A 23,106-nucleotide genomic window follows, 5' to 3' on the forward strand; every position below is an offset into this window, starting at 1 on the left:
ACCAATTGCTCCCTTCACTGTTTCCTCCACTGTTGTTTTTTTTTCCACGTACTCGCCTCACATCACGTAGCATTTTAAAATAGTTTCTGAAATGTGTGCTGATCTGATGCTATCATGTAATGTAGGCTTGAGTTAAAATGCCTGGTGTGACATAATAATAATAATTAAAAAAAAAACATGTACATATAAGAAACATTAACAATTAAACATAAGGACATTTTAAAATAAATAATAACATTAACATTAACATTTTTATTTAGTTATACCGCCTACATTGCTAGTTGTTTAAATGTAGGATTTTAAGAAGTTTTTTATGCATTTTATCAGTTGTTCAGGTTTATGGTCAGTATATAACTGTTAAGAAAAAGTTTTATTTTACGTTAGATGCTATTGGTATATAGAGAGTACAGAGCTTTTCTTTTTACTCTTTCCTGCATGTATGACCCTGTTAATGTCTGTTAAACTCCAGAGAAGCTATAGACTCACTTGCCCTACATTTAAAGCACTACATTTGATGCATTTCAGCAAGAACCCAACCCTAAGCAGCTCTATATAACGGATAAAGAGCAGAACTCTGTACCTCCTTTTTCTAGCTGTTTGTCTGGAAAAGAGCAAGTAGAAATGCTAGGAAACCTCATATCTCCGTGCAGCTACAGAGGAACACTGGCTCCTGCTGCATCTACATTCTTCTTCTCAAATCATTTTATCTTTCTTTTAAGAGAAGGAATTAAATTGAACGTCGAATGAGCTCCTTTTTTTATTCCCATGGTCGCTTTTTTATATTTCTCATCTGGGTGCAGTTGGAGGGCTGATAATCATTTATAGAGCTGTTTAGGAGTTGTTACTGATAATCATTATAGATGTATGTATACTGTAGTGGGTTCAATGCAATACTGCTTTCATTTCTATTCATTTCATTTCAGTCGTGACTTGGAGTCATTTACCTGTTTTTGTCAATGGATTTGGGGGTAAATTATTTATAAACATGACTCCACTCAATCTCATTCCACAGAAGTACAGAATGGCAGTAAATGCGAAAAATGATAAAGCAGATGTCCACCAGGAACCTAAAGCTTTGCATCTAAACAATTATAGACAATTCAAAACAAACTATCAGATATTAAAATTTTACACACACACACACACACTATTGGCAAAAGTTTTGGGACACCCCTCCAAACCACTGAATTCAGGTGTTGTTTTTCAGTGGTTGGACTCGGCCCCTTAGTTCCAGTGAAAGGAACTCTTAATGCTTCAGCATACCAAGACATTTTGGACAATTTCATGCTCCCAACTTTGTGGGAACAGTTTGGGGATGACCCCTTCCTGTTCCAACATGACTGCACACCAGTGCACAAAGCAAGGTCCATAAAGACATGGATGAGTGAGTTTGGTCTGGAGGAACTTGACTGGCCTGACCTCAACCTATTAGAACACCTTTGGGATGAAGTAGAGCAGAGACTGTGAGCCATACCGAAACTGGGACGTCTGCCTTTACAAAGACCTGAATGTAATATGGAGTCGGCCCGCCCTTTGCAGCTAGAACAGCTTCAACTCTTCTGGGAAGGCTTTCCACAAGGTTTAGGAGTGTGTTTATGGGAATTTTTGACCATTCCTCCTCTTGAAGTGCATTTGTGAGGTCAGGCACTGATGTTGGACGAGAAGGTCTGGCTTGTAGTCTCTGCTCTAATTCTTCCCAATGTTTGAGTATATATAATATATATATATATTCAGATATTGTCTTCAAATTTTTCCCTTACTCCATGTTACATAGTCAAACAAGAGTCAATAGTACAGGGCAATATGCATATCATTTGAATGAGAAGCACATGCTCTCTCCAATTCCAGTAAGTTCCACCTCTAACAATAACCCTCTCATCATCTTTCCCTCAGATAACTGGGATCAGTCCAGTCCAGTTAACTGAAGTATAACTCACATAAGACAACCTTACTTAGGAGGAAGTATAACACAGCTGTAGCAGCTATACAGTACACAGTTCAGTAAAGGAGGTGTAATAGAAATGCCAATAATACCAGAAATATTCTCAGATGTTGTATTGTTTTATTGATATCACATCAGATCAGTTTGGACAGATCTAACTGGAATGGGATTAGTCTTGTTCACACAGCTTAACTGATAAATACTATTAGTATAGATAATACATAGGAAGATACTGTACATAGACAATACTATTAGTCTGGATCTTTAGATATTGTTCCTTTCTATCACTGTGCTATTGAATTCTTGATCTAATTGGTCAGAAAGTGTTAATTAATTCATTTTCTACTAGTTCAGCTCCTCATTTTTGTGGCCACATAAGAGGTGCCAGTGAAGGAATGACAGTTTTTAGCTGTTATAATGTAAGTGATAACAGAAATGATGGGTATTTTGAACATTTGGACATATTAAGTAACTGTAATCTGGTAAAACCTACAGAAATATGTGATTGTTGAAGAATGGCTGAGGTATAAGTGGTATAGAACAGCAGATCATTCACTTATACATCACATCGTGTTTTATTTCTTTCTCGTCGTGTTGTGTTTTATTTTTTTTTTTTGTTCTGTCTGCAGACAGCCGGACATGATGGAGTTGTTAATCTGCAGATGAACGTGTGTGTATGTGTAAAGATGGGCATATGTGTGTAAAATCTGTGTTTAAACACCCGGGCTCTGTTTTCCTCCAAATCCTTCACATGCATGGCAGGTGGGCATCCAGGCACCAGCTTGGCACTGGATTTTCCCAACATGAGTGTGTGTGTGTGTGTGTGGGTGGTGTTGGTGTATTTCTGGCAAAGATGTGACAGGCTGAAAAGACATTTTCTGAGCAACAGCATCTCACAGTTGAGACAACAAATGAGGAGAGCGATGAGTCAGACCACAGCCCTGTGCTCTCTATCTCTGTATCGCTCTCTCTGTCACAGTCTCACACACTAGATAAATGAATAAGGAATCTCTTGTAATCTGTGTAGTGTGTATTCTCAGGGTGCATTGCTTTGTACAGAGGTCCTGAATGTTATTTGGGTATCATGTGACTAAACATTTTCTCTTTCCTTTACTAGATCATGTGTCATTAAAGGGTTCTGTTTGAAACTTTCCAGTCTTTGTCATGCACATACTTTCAGTCTCTGGTGTGTGTGTGTGTGTGTGTGTTTGTGTGTATCGGGACCTGCCGCAATGTGTGTATGAAGTGGCCTATTGCAAGGACAGTGTGCTGCATTGTGTGTGTGTGTGAGAGAGAGAGAGAGAGAGAGAGAGAGAGAGACAGAAAGAAGAGCAAACCCACACTGTCAGTCGCAGTGGCCTCTTAAAGAGATACCCTGCCTCTCACGCCTCCATGCTTTCCCTCGTCTACTTTCTCACCCCCTCCAGCCGTCTTTTCTGTGCGCATGGAGTCAGAGCTGGAGTATAGACTGCTCTCTGCATCGCACGCTGCTTGATGCTAAGAGATCCTACCCTCTATTTGACACTGCGCTTTGCATTTTCAGGGCAAACAGGAAGCAGAAAGACGTGGATTTCAGTAAGCTGCCTCCCTCTTCACCAGCCGCACGTGCTCTGCGTGTATTACACACCTTTTGACTGCTTTGCATTTATCCATAGCCTGTGTGTGTGTGTGTGTATATGTGAGTGAGGGAAAGAGTGATTAGACTGTAACCACATGTGTGCGTGTGTGTTTGTGTGTGCACGTGCGTGTGTGTGTATTGAACAGGTTGGATCAGGAACTCTCAACATGGCTGGCGTGCAGGACCTGAGGAGCGACTCTGAACGTCTCAATGAGGTTAAAGGTCATCTAGAAATTGCCTTACTGGAGAAGCACTTCCTGCGTGAGTAGTGACCGAGAAATGTGGCTCCCTGTGTTAGTGTTTGTGTGTGTGTCTATGTGTGTGTGTGTCAATTATAGCCACCAGTTCAGCATCCAGCATGTCTAAATTACATCGAACCTCAAAGAAATCATTTTGTACATAAACAGCCTCAAAACATCTCTGTATTGAAAAAGATTAAGTGCACAAATCAAATTGGAAGAGTCAAATCATTTCTGTTGTAGGTTTTTGCCTTCAGGCCGCATTGAACGCCTGAGTCTGAAACATCCTGTGTGTTGTGTAGGGAAACCTGTGCTGTGCTGTGCTGCACAGCTGTGTGCGCTGTGCTGTGCAGGAATATTGGTATTGATTTTAGCTGTGCAAAGTACATTTGCGCATTTTGTTATAGATAACATCAGTAATGTGTGTCAGAAACATCTGTCTGTGATGCTGAATAGCTTTGAATGAGTAATGACTCATGCTCCCATTACGTATTATCTACATTAGCTTCATGCTCATAAGACACCTTTTTGAGTTAGTGTGTGAATTACAGCCCACAAATTTGCTGTCTTTATTTGATTCATTAGTGATTCAATTGATTCAGCGAGTGATTCATTGATTCTTCAGTTATGAGGAAATTTGAGGAACTTGGTCCGTTGTGTGCCAGTTTTGTATTTATCACGGGACAGCACCTTGTATATTTCTAGCTACATTTAATGTTGTTCACAAAACTAGTTAGTTCTTGTTATTACTTGTGTTATAGCAGCAGTAAACAATCATTACCTCATCAAAATGGTGGCGAAACTCTGTTCTGATGGCTCTCTTGAGGCTATTCCATGCTGACACTGGAGACTCCTTCCAATAATACTACACATCATACAGAACATTTCACAATATTAAAATTTATTGCAATTCCATGTATGCATTCTTACTATAGAAACAATAACATACTAGAAGAAGTACATACTGTTTATCAACAGTAAATAAAAGATTGTATTGGTCTCTTTTGGACTTTTATTGAAATACTCAGCTAATGTGTTAGTACCGCTAAAGCAGCTATAAATATATTCAGATGTGTTGAGCATTTTATAATTGTGTATGCATGCAAGTAAGTGAGAAAGGATGAGGTAGATCGATTGATCGATCCAGTATATGTACAGTTTGCATCATTGACTCTATGTGCTGTTAGATATAGAAATGGTGGACATCTATAATTTTGAATGACCTACATGACCTGGGAGAGACAGAACAATGTGGCAGGACTGGGACTTGGGCTAAATTTTGTCACTACTCATGACAGGCTCTCTAATCTCTCTCTGTCTCTCTTTCTTTCTCTCTCTTTCTCTCTCTCTCTCTCTCTCTCTCTCTCTCTCTCACAGCAGAAATACAAATAAAGAGAAGGGGGTTCCATGCACTTCCATCTTATAAATTTTACCGCCTCTGTGACGAGGGAAGCTGTATTAAGCTCGAGTGTGTGTTTACCTTTAAGTCTCCTTTGACCCACACTTAGCCTGTTATTAACAGCACAATAATAGCACTGACCCATTTAACACCGCAGTACAGCTGACACAAGGTTACTTGCGTTCAGGGGATGTGTACGTGTTTATCCTGGGATTCCCCATTACACTCATGCTCACATGCTGACTCCAGCTTTCTCCCCTTTCCACTGTACAGTAATGATTATTCTGAAAAGATTCTGAAAATATGATACATAGGATACAGCTGACGGATTGAGTTTCTCCGAATAGATCATGTAAATGTATATTCTCAGCACATGATGTAGTGTCCCTGCTTCGATCCTCAGCTTGGGTTAAAGTCTTTAAATCTTTAAAAACATTTCAAACCCTTTACTATTCAACTAACTGTGCTTTACAAAAAAAGAACTGTTTCAGATAGAGATGGCACACTTTCCTTTTCTAACATCTAATTCTCCAGGCATAACGCGTGCCATTGCTCTACTCCCATGTCAGTAAAGGTGTCATACACTGACGTGGTTTTTGACTCTCACTTTTCATTTACTATTAATGAGTTAATTATGGTAAGGTTGACCAGCATACACTATCAGAATACACAGACCATTTGATGTAGTCACTGGCAGCACTGCCATGAAACTCAATCAGAAGGCAAGAAATGAATTTCTGTGCTTCTCAATTTTCTGTATCAGTAACATCATTTACAGCCGCTGCTTAAGCGTGCACGCTAGAGTCGACTGACCGCCAGTGAAAAGTTGTGTAAGATAAGCCAGGTTTGAGGTGCGTAGCACTTCACTGTTACCATAGCAAGAGACCTATATACCTTATGCATAAATCTATTTTTGTGTCTTTTGTCTCTTTTAATGCTCTGCTTCACCAAGAGCCCATCTGTAAAGTTCACTTTGCAGGACCTCTCTGATGCCTTCTGCTCCCTCAAATACCCCACAGCTCTCTGACATGCCTGGGAGTTCAGGTCTCAGATAGTATGAGTCATGTTGCAGCAAGTTAATCGGAGGCGTGTCCGTCCGTGGGCGTCTGTGTAAACAGCACCGAAGGAAAGTCAAATAAAAGTCAAAGGAATGTCCTTCTCATGTTTGACCTACGTGTCTGCTGCTTTCACGCTATCTGAGCAGAACTAATTGGCTACCTTTAGTGATGCTTAGCAAAGTGCAGTTTGTGTGCCAGGAGGCACTATAGGCATTGAGCCAGGAATGTGACATCACTGAGACTGTGTGTGTGTGTGTGTGTTTCATTGCTGTGTCATCGTGCTATGTCAGTAAGAAGTTAGTAATGTGATTAGTGTACCCAAGGCCAGAGCCTCCTCTTCTTACACATACAGTCCATACACACACACACACAAGGTCCCCACAAGGTCAAAAACCCAGATATGTCTGTCCTTACGGGGACAGTTGGTCACCAAGATAGAAACCACACACACACACACACACACACAAGCTGATGTAATCATCTTCTAGCTGTATAGTTATAGTTATGATCTGGAACACTAGAGACTATCCTTACAAACTTTAACCACATTTAAAAAAAATAAATAAATAAATAAAAATAATAATATAATATAATAATATATACAAAATTATATATAATAAATAAATAAATATATATATATATATATATATATATATATATATATATATATATATATATATATATATATACATATATAATTTATTAACATTAAACATTTTCTTTATTTGGTTTAAAAAATAATATATACACTATATTGCTAAAAGTATTCGCTCATCTGCCTTGACTCGCATATGAACTTAAGTGACATCCCATTCCTAATCCATAGGGTTCAATATGACGTTGGTCCACCCTTTGCAGCTATAACAGCTTCAACTCTTCTGGGAAGGCTGTCCACAAGGTTTAGGAGTGTGTTTATGGGAATTTTTGACCATTCTTCCAGAAGCGCATTTGTGAGGTCACACACTGATGTTGGAACTGAACACTGAAGGTGTTCTATCGGGTTGAGGTCAGGACTCTGTGCAGGCCAGTCAAGTTCATCCACACCAGACTCTGTCATCCATGTCTTTATGGACCTTGCTTTGTGCACTGGTGCACAGTCATGTTGGAAGAGAAAGGGGCCAGCTCCAAACTGTTCCCACAAAGTTGGGAGCATGGAATTGTCCAAAATGTCTTGGTATGCTGAAGCATTCAGAGTTCCTTTCACTGGAACTAAGGGGCCAAGCCCAGCTCCTGAAAAACAACCCCACACCATAATCCCCCCTCCACCAAACTTTACACTTGGCAAATGCAGTCAGACAAGTACCGTTCTCCTGGCAACCGCCAAACCCAGACTCGTCCATCAGATTGCCAGATGGAGAAGCGCGATTCGTCACTCCAGAGAACGCGTCTCCACTGCTCTAGAGTCCAGTGGCGGCGTGCTTTACACCACTGCATCCGACGCTTTGCATTGCACTTGGTGATGTATGGCTTGGATGCAGCTGCTCAGCCATGGAAACCCATTCCATGAAGCTCTCTGCGCACTGTTCTTGAGCTAATCTGAAGGCCACATGAAGTTTGGAGGTCTGTAGCGACTGACTCTGCAGAAAATTGGCGACCTCTTCGCACTATGCGCCTCAGCATCCGCTGACCCCGCTCCGTCAGTTTACGTGGCCTACCACTTCGTGGCTGAGTTGCTGTCGTTCCCAAACACTTCCACGTTCTTATAATACAGCTGACAGTTGACTGTGGAATATTTAGGAGCGAGGAAATTTCACGACTGGATTTGTTGCACAGGTGGCATCCTATCACAGTTCCACGCTGGAATTCACTGAGCTCCTGAGAGCGACCCATTCTTTCACAAATGTTTGTAAAAACAGTCTGCATGCCTAGGTGCTTGATTTTATACACCTGTGGCCATGGAAGTGATTGGAACACCTGATTCTGATTATTTGGATGGGTGAGCAAATACTTTTGGCAATATAGTGTATATAATTTATTTATTTATTTGTTACCAAAATGTCTAATAGGTCCTTATTTAAATATAAGCAAATGTGTGACACTGATCTTGTTTACTGCTTTGTATAAAAGATCAGATTTTCCTTGTGTCTAATCTCTTTTGCTGAGGCGTGAGTTCAGACAGCACGCAAGGATTTCATCTAAAATGGATCATAAGGTTTTGTACAAACTTGTGGAGTCCATGGCAGCTCAAGTGCACACTTTCATTAAACCAAAAAAGGCACAAATCAAATCCTAAGAAACTTTTTACTCAAGTTATTGTGAATAATATCATCTGTAAAGAGAAGGGTTGTATTACCAAATAATGCATTTTCCCTATTAGCCTCAGGCATTAGGACTTCAGTGTATATATCTCATGTAATATTTACATACACTAACTGAAATCCACTTGGTATGTGTCCAGGTGAAACAGTGAAGAGAACGAATGACCACACATACATATACTAAACCCTTTTAGCTTATACACATTGACAGACAGTACATTGATTTGAATCCAGCAATATGGTGAGGAGGTTTTCTATCCTCCTAAGCTGGCTGTGTTGTTTTCTTACTTTCTATCTTAATGTCATACTTGAGTGGGAGATGAGATCTATATTTAACTGTGTGGGCAGTGATAGCTTAGCGGTTAAGCTTCTGACTCAGTGATGAGTTCTGATTGGAAGGTTGTGAGCTGAAATCCCACCTGTTGGAAAGTCAATATTAAGCAAGGCCCCTACTTTGGGGTGTGTCCTTTCTCAGTTTCTAACTGGCTTCAGACAAAACATCTGGAAAATAAATACAAAAAAATATTCTGGCTTGATAATCCGGTCAAAGAAGTAGCAGCTCACGCCTTTTCTCCTCGCTTGCTAATGAAGATAATGCTAAACCCCAAACTCTTGACTAGCACTTGTCCAGCCTGCTTCCTTGTCCTGCTCTCTGTGTTGTAACAGACATCGTGATTGCCACGTTCTACACACCACTTCCTCTGGAATATCCTGTGCATTATGTGCCTGGCAAACTGTGAGGGACTGTTTCTTTATTTGCAGCACCCCCGCTTTCTTCTTCTCTGTTCTTTTAAGCAGGTTACCATGCAACAGTAGAACTCTGTAGGCAGGAGGGCGGCCACAGGAGCTCCGCTTTATATGCCTCATTGTTGGCTTGAAAGGCTGGCGAAGTCTCATAGAGCTACGACTGTGTGTGTTTGTAAGGGATGAGGTGGGCACTGCTGTGAGAGCTGGCATGTCATGTCATCACAGTTCCAGCAGAATGACAGCACACCCGCTATGTCCCTGAAGACTCCCAAAGCTCGCTAATGATTACTGAATATCATCACACCACTGTGATCTTTTTAATCTAATAGGTAACAACGTGACCTGCTTTATTAATGACATCCTCCTGTTGTCAAGCCAGTAGCTGCTGTTAACTTTGCTGAGACTATCTACTGCACTAAGTTATGTATTATTGTGTAATGGAGCGCCTGTTAGAAATGGGCTGTCTTTCAACAAGTTCAATATAGTGTATAATGTATGGCCACACGTGGACACCTGATAAGCTCAGCCTTCCTCCTGTTGCCAAAAAGTTGGAAACACGCAACTGTACAGGGTGTCTTTGTATACTATATCCCTGGAACTAAGAGGCCCAAACCTGTTTCTCCATGATAATGCACCTCATCAAAAAGCGAGCTTCATGAAAACATGGTTAGCCAAGGATGGTGTAGAAGAACTCAAGTGTCCTGCACAGAGCCCTGACCTCAACCCCAATGAACACCTTTAGTATGAACTGAGCTCCTCAACATCAGTGCCTCATCTTACTAATGCTCTTGTGACTAAATAAACACGAATCCCCACAGTCATGCTCCAACATCTAGCAGAAAACCTTTGCATAAGAGTTATCATAGGAGATTAAATCTGGAATGTGTTGTTCAGTTAGTACATAGTTTTGGTGTGATGGTCAGATGTGCACAAACCTTTGCCATATAGAGTATCTGGTATCCATTTGCTGGTTAGAAATGTCTTTTGTGGAACCAAGTGCAACAGCTCGCCCAGTAGTTGTAATAAAAACACACAGAATTATATAAAGAAGAGGCTTGGGCTGTTTTCATCCTAGCCCAGACTATAGACTGTCATGCAGCTTGTCAGTTAAAGTCATGTTGGTGAAATATGCTACTAGATCTGATCTCCATTTTTGGTCTGCTATTTTTCATCCTGCTTCCTGCACCTTGCTTGAGGAAGTAAAGGACCATTCTGAGTGTAATGATCCCAAACAAGATGAATTATTTACTCTTATCACCTTTTTTTTTGTTGTAATCCTTTGTGCTGTTTAAATAACTGTGAAAAGGGAAGCTAAATGTTGACAGACTGAGCATGCACTGTTCATTTAAAGGACAAATGACACAAAAGGACAGATGACAGATGTGTTTGTTTAGTGCAGTATGAATGAAAGGGTTAGATGTTTACCTTGGATGATATTCAGAGGAAAAATAACATATAGTCGGAAGCGCGTTATGAAGCTGAAATGTTTAAATAAAAAAAAAACGTATTTTTATCTGCTTTTGTGTGTGTGTGTGTGAAATAGTCTGCCTCACATCATTCAGAGTCTGTCCTCAGTGAGACCGTGTGAACTGCTCAACCCTAATAGTTTATTTGTCAAGCAGGTGATACAGTGCATTGAAATTTAGACTTCTTATTTCTATCCACGTATGATTTGTTAATTAAAAGCCTAAAAATATTAGCGGTCAAGGAAAATAGGTGTAGGCAAAGACAAGGCTGCATTTTAGGTAAATGATTTAAACCGTTGTGTGTTGCAGCACTTGAGATTTGCACTCTGCCGCATGGATAAAGTCATGACTGCTCAGAGCCGAAACTGATTTGAAGCAGGAAGTGGTTTGAGTACAGGATGTCTAAGAAGACAGTTAGTTAGTTAGAACATGTCTAGATCCTCTGTCTTATAGTGTAACCATTAACCTATTTGTCTCAAATCATTGTTGTGGTTTGAAATGCTACCGGTTATTTGTTGTTTGCAAATGAACAACTATATACTTATTCTCTAAGATAATATATGCAAAAGATTTCATGTACTCGAGCGTGATGACTAAATGCTTTGTTGTTGGTTTTTAAGCACTAGGTCTCATAACAGTTGTCATCAAAATTCAGATGAATGACTCTTTAATTGCCTGTGAGTCAGATCTTTAGCAACTGCAATCTAAACCATTTTCATCGGTTTGTTCAAAAGTCCAGGCTTTAATGAGCTTGTCAGGTTTTTTCTTTTTTTTTTTTTTTTACAGCTGCTAGTGTGTCAGCGAGTCTTCACATCACTGTATTTCTGCTGCATTGGTGAAATTTGTTCCATTTAACCTTTGTCAGTTTTGCTGCATTGCTCATGCTGCAGCCATTGTCTGAGGGCAAAAGGACAAGGTTTGCATTATAATTCTGATGTGCAGCAGATGATTATGCTTCTGCTTTAAGCTTCTGCTTGAAACGTGGCGCTTGCAAATGCTGAAAAGAAACGATGGATCTCGATCATTTATTGTCAGACACTGACTATCAGAGATCACCGTGCTTCATCTTCTTCTTTTTAAATGGTGATCAAACAGACTACTGTATGTTTCCAGGCTGCCAGTGGCGTCATTTTGAAAGCGTTGCTTAATGTGGTGGAAAAGACTGTACAGAATGTGAACAAAGTGCTCACAGCACTAACAGCTCCTTCTGTTAATAGAGCCTTTGTTCGAGCCCAAATCTCTCAGGGGATTTGCTAGCCGAGGCATCCTGCATGATTAGGAGTGCCTCAGGTCTGTATATCAGGTCCTCCACTGTATCAAAGTGTAAAAGTGTGGAGATTCTTTTTTGCCCCTGTGGATTGACGGTAGGTGCAACACTAAGTTTGTGTTAGAGGTAAGGCAGGATCAAGATGGATGCCGTAGACTTTGATCAGGAGAGCCTGAGCGACTCAACTGACAAGATCAAGATTCATAAGAACAACTTCAGCCTTGGTAAGTGTCTTTGATGTGAACCTTACTACAAGCTGAAGCAGTGTAACAGGGCCTTGGAGTTGTTTTTATGTGAACAGCTTGTGGTTTCTAGTGAAGCACAGGGTCCTGGTTTTGTTCTGTGGTGGTGTAGTAATCACATGACTTCAGTGTTTCTGTTGGGCATTTCTGCATGGATGTATTTGAGCTGAATAACGCTGGTTCAGCTGTTAGAGGAATATAAATGTTTGTGACATCAGAACAGGGAAGTGGAATATAGAGTGACCCAGAGTAATCTGTAGAAAGCTTAATTTTTTGGAGCACATGCAAAACAGAGGGATAAAATGGCTCAATCAATCAGTCACATTAGTTGAATGTTTTTTTTTAATCCAACTCAAGTTGAACTCATCTCTGGTTCATTTTATGTAGAGAAGAAACTTTGTGTTAGAAATGAATACATAAATCATTGATCTCTAGGTTTTTGTTAGATGATGTAACAGCATCACGTTATGTTTTCAATAAGGCCATGTGTGTTTATAGCATAATCTCTTATACACTGTTATGTTTTGGGATCTTTCAGCCACATGACCACTGCAAGACACCCATGTTGTCATGTTGACAGGCACATGACTTGAGCATGCCAGAGCTCCTCACATGTAATCTAATTGACCAGTCAGACATAATCAATACTAATTACATGGAGAGAGAGAGACAGCGAGGAAGAGAGCTGCTGTGCGTTCTGACTCACTGTATCCTGAGGCAGTGACCCCTTTAACTCACTATCCCTTTTCCCCCCATTCCACGCCGGTCTTAACAGGTTTACATGCTGTCATGGCATGGTTAGATTAGATACAGCTAATCTTCTTAAGATGCACAATGTAGAGGCTGGCACTACACGCACACACACACACGCACACACACACACACACACACACAGACACAAATTAGATTACAGAATAAACTACTTCTTGTTGTTGTGAAAGAGTAGGTTACTTTAGACAGATGAATGAACCTGCTGTTTCACAGAACCTCCATTAACAGTTTAAAACACACACACACACCTACACACTCACACACACACAAAATTTCTTTTGTTCTTTGTTCGTTTCTATTTCCTTATACCTCTTATTAAAGTAATGGTGATAATAATAGTGATTAGAATCAGTAGAAGAATTAGATGAGGAATTGAAGACCAGGAAGAAGATGAAGAAACTCCCAGGAAATTTTATTAAATTGTAGGTTATTCCCAGGAAAGCCAGAAACGTGTCAAACTGCGCTGTCTTAATAGCAAAGTAGTTGTATTAGCTGTGATTTGCAAAGACACTGTATGTGTTTCATTCACATTGATATACTAAACACAGCGATTTATCTTTAAAGCTACCTTTTATTGTGTAAGAACAGCTTTATGAGAGCGGCAAGCTGTTACTTCAGACACCTAGACAGCAAGGAAGTACTGTATCTTTTGATTTGTTTAATACAACACTTTAAATAGGTAAATATTCAGAAACTAAGTAGTTTCTGAGGGATTGTCAGTGGTGTAGCTAACACAACTGAGGAAAAAGCTAGCTAGTTGTCGAGCTAGCGAGTCACTCTGTAGGTTGTTTAGCTCCTATCTTGCTGTAAAACTATTATTTTATATATTTTTTTATATTTATTACACACGTAAAACTAGCTAGCTCGCTATATAGCTGTTTGTGTTTAGATTCTTCACTAGCAGTTCCTCAGTGCCAAACAGTATGAGCCGTTTGATATATATCTGCTTACTATCAGGTGCTGAGGGATTGGTCATCACAACTGTCAGCAAGATAGCTGCTAAACATCATCTACAGTACAAGTTAGCTCAGTACCATGATTTAGATGGGTTATTCATCTAAGGATGGTGTCAGGGGAAGAGCTCAGCAGGAGCCAATAACATGGAATAGTAAAAAAATGATGGTAGATTAGCATCTGGCCAGCTGCTAGATACTACACTACTGTCCCAATGACAGGGATTTCTCTTATATCACATCAGATGACCAGTACAAATGATTTTGTTTATTATTACAAAAATTACACATCATATTTTTTTTTTTATCAAATTATAGTTCATTTTAATGATAAAAGATGGATAGATTATATTAGGGATGTTGTAACCTAGTGTTTAATGTGTTGAACTAATGATCGTGGTTATGAGTTCGAATCCCAGGTCCACTAGGCCTCCACTGATGGGCCCTTGAGCAAGGCCCTTAACCTTCAATTTCTTAGTTGCATAAAATGAAATTAGTAAAAAAGAATTTGCTTTGGATAACAGCGTCTGCCAATTGCTATGAATGTAAATGTATTATAAATTACCACAAATAACTGTTCACTCATTTGGTCTTTTAAAGCTAATAAAAATAAAATTACAAATAAACAATAAACAGTGAACACTAAAGGGATCAGCCTTACCGTTGAATGTTACAAAGCCTTCCAAAAAGCTCCACAATCTGAACAGTTTTTTGTGGCACTATACAAGTCTCTGTGCATGTTGTTACTGCAGAAATCATAACGTATAAGAATGAGAACATTATTACAGACGTGTCATTTTCCTCGCAGCCAGAACTGCTGTCTGAGCCGTGCTGTTATAGAAAATGAGACACCTTCTGACCAATCGGATTTGAGAATTGAGCATGTGTATAAATGATTATATCGCCCAGCCTTACCATATATTTCTAATAAAAAGCTGTGAGGCACAGTGTGCCATTATATTCAGCCCATTACTGGCACAAGTCATTTAGAGTTAGTTAGAAAAGTCTCCGAAAAATGAACTAGAGTGCAAAAGAGATAGAGCTATGAATAATGACTTCACAGGATAGAGATGAGTGTGTGTTGAGGAGAGGGGGGGTCAGAGAGAGAGAGAGAGAGAGAGAGAGTGCTACTGCATCTTTGATGAGGTCTAACAGGTGGTGATGAGGTACGTGTGTGTGTGTGTGTGTGCTGTATTAATCTTCTGCTCCATCTTGCTATACAGCCTAATTAGAAGATGGCTGTGAAATGAGGCCTTTGTTAATTATGTATAGACTCTACTTATAAAATGAAATGACATATTTTTTACATCAATGCCCTGCTTATTTTCTGGACAAAAGAGGTATATAGCGTGTTTTCCTATATATATATGTTGTGAGAGGGTTTGTAGTTTGTGTTTATCCATGCACCCTGGTAGTGATGTGTTTAAAACCACTCCAGCATGTGGTAGTGCTCCAGGTTATTCACATCATTTATGTGTATTGTTGACCAGTGTGAGTGTGTCTAACACAACCATTGGCAGGCAAATGACCGAAGAAAGCCATTAAAGTGCTGGATTAAAGTGTTTCTATGTTCTGTGTCTGAACTTTATAGACATTATAGCCTAGATATGTTACCTCATATTCATCAGCATAGGTTTAGATATTATGAGAAGCAATTTTTGTTCAACATCAGTGTGTATGTGTGTGTGTATGTGTGTGTGTGTGTGTGTGTGCTTATTGGTGGAAAAAGCTGACCCATGTCCCAGTCACTGTGTGTGTTAGGGGCTTGAGGGAGCTTGCCAATTTGATGGAGTTGTTTTTCAGCATCTGCTTCCACACCGCTCGGTCTGAACATGACTTCCAGGCAGCAGAAGAAGTAAACAAAAGAGACAGACAAAACAAATGAATAATTTAGTTAGCCATTTAGCTTACAGAGTGAAGTTGGCAGCAGTTGAAATCTGAGGAGGTCCGCTATATTTCAGCACAGATTCTACTCTACTGGATGCTGAACATGGCAGTTTGGTTAACCTGCTTATTATCTGATTGGCTGGTTGGTTTACCATCTTAAAATCTGATTGGTTGTTTGGTTAACCCGCTTATTTTCTGATTGGCTGTTTGTTTATCCAGCTTATTTTCTGATTGGCTGTTTGGTTAACTTGCTTATTGTCTGATTGGCTGTTTGTTTATCCAACTTATTTTCTGATTGTTTTTTTGGTAATCCAACTTATTTTCTGATTGGTTGTTTGGTTAACCCACTTATTTTCTCATTGGCTGTTTGGTTAACACGTTTATTGTCTGATTGGCTGTTTGGTTAACCCGCTTATTGTCTGATCATTTGGTTATCCAAATTGATTGGTTGATTGGTTATCCAGGTTAATATCTGATTGTTTGATTGGTTATCCAACTTATTATCTGATTGGCTGTTTGGTTATCCAGTTTATTATCTGATTGGCTGTTCGGTTATCTAGTTCACTGTCTGACTGAATGTTTGTTTCTCAAGCTCACTTTCTTATAATAACATAATAATTACAACACTGGAACATATTGAAAGTTTGAGTGGTTCGATATTATTGAATGATTACACTATTAATGCATTGTGCAACACTATGAGGTTGTAAAATCAGTTAAAGGATTAGGGCTATATCTGTGGTGGAGAGCTGATGCTGGTGGAGTTGCTAGAGTTCAGTCTGGTGGATTAGACACAGTAATGCATTTTCAGATGCACTGGGATTTTTAAATCTCCATACATTGATCGTGCGTGATCTGCTTGCCTTGGCCTGTTGTTGGAGTTATTTTCACTGAAAACCAGGTCATGAGTCATTCTGCACTTATATTTGTCCTCAGTCTCAGACGGCTTCAGGGTGCGAAATTCTTCTCCCCAGTTCCCAGTTAACATGCCTCACATCATTGCATGATTTGCCACAGTCTTTGATGGAATCCTAAAATATCTGAGCTCTAAGTCATGCAGTCTTCCTACATTAAGCAATTTCACTCACTGAATGTAGCGCAGATTTTTTAAGAATGCATAATGTGTGGTTGGAGCCTTGCCTGAGTGTGAAGTGTGGGGCTTTGAGAAGCTAAACATGAGTGCTGCAGCTCAGTTGAACTCACAATTGCAGACCCCCTACGATCCACAATTCCCTTTAAACACTTCCACTAATGACTCTCCCCATGGGGTGTGCTACAGATAGCAGCCTTTCATTCTGGTTTACATTCCACTGGCTGAAAGGTGCGAGTTTTAGAACTAAAATATTTATCACCTGTACAGCCGGAGGTGTGCAATGGATCAGCTGATATTTATACTGAATAGATCGATGGCTGAATAGAGGGAAGAGTGTGACATGTGGACACCTTCACTACTCAGGCGGAAAAAGAAAGACGATTACAGTCGGATGAATTGAGACATACCTTCTCCCCATCACCAGAAAGAAAAATGCATCTTCTGCTTTGGATTCTTAAGTAGCATATCATTTGTGCAGTGCTGAGTGTGAGGTGATTGTGTTGTGTGTACAGAGGAGGAGCTGAGGAAGCTGCGAGAGGAGACCAATGTGGAGATGCTGAAGCAGGAGCTGGAGAGGGAGCGCTGCAGGAGGCTGGACTTGGAGCAAAAGATGAACGATGTACTGAAAACCAGGTGAGCACAGAGCACAGGTGTATATGCACAGGATGTACAACAAATGCATAATTAATTACATGAAATCAAAACTGATTCATTATAGTCACTGTTCATATTGTACATGATCGTCAGTATCAGTCAGACCATCATCCATCAGAATGCAATGTGTTATCACTTCCTCTAATGGAGAGCAGGAAAAAGAAATAATATTGACCACCAGTTACACCATGCCATGTTTCACAGCCACTCTTAACTAATATCGAACCTAAAATCAGAGCATGTTTCACTTTGAAACGTTACCTTATGTAAAAAGAAAAAAACATTAGAATGGGTTGTCATGAATTTTGGACTTCAGCTGTGTTATGTGTTTAAAGCTAAACATTAGATTCTGGTGCATTAAATGAGGACCAGTGTTTAACTGGATTTAAAACTAAAAGTTGGTGAATAATGTACAGTATAAACTGAGTTTTCTTGAGTATATTGGTAGGAGAATGTTGGACACGGAGCTGCCAGGCAGGAGGCAAAGAGGAAGGACAAAGAGGAGGTATATGGATGTAATAAATGAGGATATGAAGCTAGTGGGTGCAAGTGTTGAGGATGCAGAAGATAGGGATAGGTGGAGAGAGATGATTCGCTGTGGCCACCCCTGAAGGGAAAAGCCGAAAGAAGAAGAAGATAAACTGAGTTTTCTGTTGCTTTTAACTTCATTGGTTGCAAATTGTGATGAATAAATGACCGTATTATATATATATAAAACCTCTGCTTTGGCTCTGTGTGCATTATTTCACATGCTGTAGATGCTGCATGGGTGAAATGAAGCACAAGGTCAACATATTCAAAGTCTTTTACAGGCTATAAACTGCTCTAAAACAAAGTTTCAGCCCAGGTTTACTTTCTCAGTCCTGCTGTGCTCTGTGATGTGTAGAGATATGTTGTTTAAACCCTCTCGAGGGCTCAACAAGCCTCGCTTCCACTCACTGGGATTTAAAAATAGATGATATCACCTCCCTTCTGTTGATTCTGGATTCCTCAAAGACATAACAACATTCTCCAACAGTCACATGCTGAAATACTGCATCAACAAACATGTTAGAGTCCAATACTAAATAATCTTCTTTCAACCATACGAAGTATGTACAGTTTACAGACTCAGTGCTTATTAAGCGAAAGACAGGCAACATACCTAGGACAGTGTGATTATTCTTTCATGAAGAAAGTTCGTTATCAAATTTTCTATTGTTATTTTTTTTTTCCTGAATCAGGTTAGAAGACTCTCCTCCCCAGATTTCCCGTAAGCAACAGTCACCCTCCGCTAACGGCACAGGTAACTGAACACGCTTAGATTAGGGTATGGAAGTACTAACCCTTTAGGTATATGGATGTCTTGCTGTGGAAATAGTGGATATTTTAACTACTGGAATTTTTATTGTCTATTCATTATATGCTTGCTACATAGTGTACAATGTAATAGCCTCAGGGGGAAAAAAGTGCTTTATAGGGGCTTTATATCTACTTAGATATTTCATCATATTGTTTTGTTTTGTTTCAATTAGAAAATAGAAACAATTAGAAATGAGAAATATGAAGTAGAAGTATGTGAAAATACAAAAAATGTGTGCTTTAGATTACCTTACCCTTATATTATGTCAAGTTAAAAGAGTCTTATTGGTGTAAAACTATATCACAAGCAACTAAAATAAAAAATGTATTCACATTAAAGATTTAAACAATAGGCTAATTTTCCTGATGGAGCTAATGTGTATACATGTGTGTGAGGTAGGTCCAGATCTACAGTGGGATGAAGTTTATCATGTCTAATGTGATGTGTTTGTGTCTGTATGGAAAATGTGGCTTTTGTAAGTACAATACTTTACTTCAGGGAGCCTGTTATTTCAGGTTGTGATCTAAATCTGTAGACAAGTCTTATCTAGGCCAGAGGAGCCCTTTTGTATATGGGGAATAGAATGTGGAGCAGGAGAGCTAGTCTCTCTCTCTCTCTCTCTCTCTCTCTCACACACACACACACACACACACACACACACTGAGCAAATTAGGTTAATAGAGTTAGGCAGGTCAGTGTTATTGACTCTCGGTCTCTCTCTCACTCTGTTCAGAGAAGCAACAAAAAGAGACACTGTGGTCTCGGCTGCAAAAGTGGCTTTACGACCGGTTCGGGGTTTACATTGAGGACTTCCGTTTCCAGCCGGAGGAGAACACGGTGGAGCCAGAGGAGCCACTCAGTGCTAAGAGGTAGAGCAGAGTGAAGAACTTAATGAACTCAGGCACTCCCCCACATCATTATAAATCATTTGCTATTTTGTTTGCTTGTTTTTAATGTCTGTGCAATTTGTTTGAATTACATAAATTGGCTGCCACGTTCCATTTGAACTACTAAAATTGATTTTTTAGTGTTTTGTTAGAATGCTCAACCTCACCACCTTTTAGACTACAACAGCATAACATTATAATCTTCAGACAGAATCAATAACGTGTGTTCATGAGTGAAAACCCATGTGACAAATTCTTCTCTCTTTCAGGTTAACAGAGAATATGAGGAGACTAAGTGAGTCATTTTATGATATCATTATGATTTCATTTCCTTCAAACAATGTTGAATGTGAATGTGTGTAATGTATTATCCTTGTAAAAACTGTGTGTGTGTTTGACATATGCAGAGCGGGGTGCCAGACCTGTAACTAACTTCTTGAGGAACCTGTCAGCCTTATCCAATTGGCACTCAGTGTACACGTCAGCCATTGCCTTTATTGTGAGTACTGAAGTTTCCTCCACATGTCTATCTGTCTGTCTGTCTGTCTGTCTATGTGTCGGTCTGTCTGTGTAGCCAGGCATAACATTATGACCACCTGCCTAATATTGTGTTGGTCCCTCTTTTGCTGCCAAAACAGCCCTGACCCGTCATGCACTGTGTATTCTGACACCTTTCTATCAGAACCAGCATTAACTTCTTCAGCAATTTGAGCAACTGTAGCTCGTCTGTTGGATCGGATCACAAGGGCCAGCCTTCGCTCCCCACGTGCATCAATGAGCCTTGGCCGCTCATGACCCTGTCACCGGTTCACCACTGTTCCTTCCTTGGACCACTTTTGATAGATACTGACCACTGCAGACCAGGAACACCCCACAAGAGCTGCAGTTTTGGAGATGCTCTGATCCAGTCGTCTAGACATCACAATTTGGCCCTTGTCAAACTCGCTTAAATCCTTACGCTTGCCCATTTTTCCTGCTTCTAACACATCAACTTTGAGGACAAAATGTTCACTTGCTGCCTAATATATCCCACCCACTAACAGGTGTCATGATGAGGAGATCATCAGTGTTATTCACTTCACATGTCAGAGGTCATTATGTTATGCCTGATCGGTGTATGTATGTGTGCCTCTGTCTGTTTATCTGTCTGTATGTCTGTCTGTGTATTTCTCTGTCAGTCTGTGTATCTGTGTGTCTTGGCGTATGTGTCCGTCTCTCTTTCTGTGTCTCTCTCTATCTGTCTGTCTGTCTGTCTACCCATCCTACCATCCATCCTTTCTGATGTCTAATTGTTAAATACTCCTTATTAAATAAATCCGGCAACATTTCAGCATGAAATCTGAAATAAAATGAGTGTATTTTTCTTTCTGTCTGTCAGTACATTATTGTTATCATTTTGGAGATGTAACAGTGTTTTAAATGAACAGTGTATTACTTAGGTAATGATCTGGTACCACAAACACATGGATGTTGTCACTGCAGATGAATATTATTCGGCAGTATCTTTAGACTTTTCTCTGTAGTGACTCACAAGGATAAAAATTGATTATTTTATACTTTTACACTCTGGTTTATATGCACAGGTTGTACAGTACCTTTAGTATTATGTATGTGTTTTATATCTATATACGTGTGGGGATGTGCTGTTCTCTATAGGTCTACATGAATGCTGCATGGTATGGCTGGGCCATTCCTATGTTCCTGTTTTTAGCCATTTTGAGGTTATCCTTGAATTACCTCATCGCAAGGTAAAGCACTCTCGCTCTCACTCTTTTACTTCACCATGTACTGGAGCAGTTATATATTACCTCATATTATTTGTTAATATATGGAGTGATTTGTATGTGTAACATCAAGTGAAATTAAGGATGAAGCAGACACTGAATGTGTGTGTGTGTGTGTGTGTGTGTGTGGGTGGGTTAGAAAGAGTTAAAAGGAAAAGGAATACGATTACTGCTTGTCCAAAGACAAATATCAAACATTAGATGGCTTTCTGTCTGATGTACAGTAGGAGTGTGTATTAGAGATGTTTAAGCACCTTTAGAGCCTGTTGATTTGATTTTTCCAGAGGATGGAGAATTCAGTGGAGTATTGTGCCTGAAGTTTCTGAACCTGTGGTAGGTTTCAGTTCCATCCTATACTGTTTTTTTGCTCTGCTAATGCAGTGTGTGTGTTTGAGAGAGAGAGAGATTGTCTATAATTGTATATTCTGCCTTTTTTCCTTCACTGTTTCTTTCTGTCTTTAGGAACCCTCAAAAGAAGACTTGACTGTGTCTGAAAAGTTTCAGTTAGTACTTGATGTTGCACAAAAAGCACAGGTACCTTATATTATTATTATTATTATTATTATTATTATTATTATTATTATTATTTTATTTATTATTATTATTATTATTATTATTATTATACATGTCTAATAATATTTTTACATTTTGGAGCGCTAAGTATGTTTTCAGCTCAAAGCACAATTACAGTTCTCATGTGGTTTGAATTTTCACAGAATCTTTTTGGAAAGATGGCAGACGTTTTAGAGAAAATCAAAAAGTAAGTAACTGGTACACATGATGTTACAGCCTGCCAGCAGGTATTCACTGTTATAACAATGTGCATATGCCTTTATTATTATCGCCACATATACATTACAGCTGAGGAAGTTGGGGTCAGGGCGCAGGGGCAGAAATGATACAGTGCCCCTGGAGCATGGAGGATTAAGGGCCTTGATCAATTGCCTAACAGTGGTGCTTGGTGGTGCTGGGACTTGAACCCTGATCCTCTGATCAACAAGCCAGAGCTTGTTGTACTGCATTCAAATATTAACTCAGTACACTTTATATGTTTTTGTTAACTATAAATAAAATGCAGATTTAAACCAGTCAGCAAATTTTTTCACCCTATTGATGAGGTTCAAAAAGAATGACAAGCTGTACATAGCAACATGTGGACTCTAGTCTTTAGTCCTAACCAAATACCTAATCAGAGAATTCATCTTTAATGTTCAAAAACTGTTCCAGCTACAGAAAATTATTACCATGCATAAACAGGATCTTATTTCACTCTGATTTCTCTGTAGTCTCATAAACGTGTTTATTAGAAAAAATTGCGTTCTTACAGAGCAAGAATAAATTGCTAGATTGTCACATGGAATATTGGATCCCATCACAGTAATTAATCTCTGTGGCATATTTTAAGAATGTTAGAGAGAAACATATAGCTGCAGTATTTATATTTGCTTGGTTATGGAGATAGAAAGGTTATAGAGGTTTTTTTCAGTGGGTGAAATTTG

General features: G+C 39.4%; 1 protein-coding gene across 3 annotated transcripts in view; it reads left to right on the top strand.

Annotated features, from left to right (window-relative positions):
* gramd4a (GRAM domain containing 4a) overlaps positions 1-23,106 on the top strand; it is a 38,503-nt gene that overhangs the window by 5,935 nt on the left and 9,462 nt on the right. For 2 of the 3 annotated variants that reach the window (XM_058417627.1, XM_058417628.1), the window contains exons 3-12: positions 3,707-3,821; positions 17,453-17,573; positions 18,818-18,879; positions 19,670-19,805; positions 20,093-20,118; positions 20,231-20,322; positions 21,480-21,571; positions 21,892-21,940; positions 22,070-22,141; positions 22,324-22,367. In XM_058417627.1, coding sequence (XP_058273610.1) covers positions 3,707-3,821; positions 17,453-17,573; positions 18,818-18,879; positions 19,670-19,805; positions 20,093-20,118; positions 20,231-20,322; positions 21,480-21,571; positions 21,892-21,940; positions 22,070-22,141; positions 22,324-22,367 — 809 coding nt within the window. Of the gene's footprint in view, positions 1-3,387; positions 3,518-3,706; positions 3,822-17,452; positions 17,574-18,817; positions 18,880-19,669; positions 19,806-20,092; positions 20,119-20,230; positions 20,323-21,479; positions 21,572-21,891; positions 21,941-22,069; positions 22,142-22,323; positions 22,368-23,106 lie in introns of those variants that run through there. The other variant, XM_058417630.1, reaches the window with a different exon arrangement.

The sequence above is a fragment of the Hemibagrus wyckioides genome, linkage group LG19 (assembly GCF_019097595.1).
Source record: "Hemibagrus wyckioides isolate EC202008001 linkage group LG19, SWU_Hwy_1.0, whole genome shotgun sequence".
Lineage (NCBI taxonomy): Eukaryota > Metazoa > Chordata > Actinopteri > Siluriformes > Bagridae > Hemibagrus > Hemibagrus wyckioides.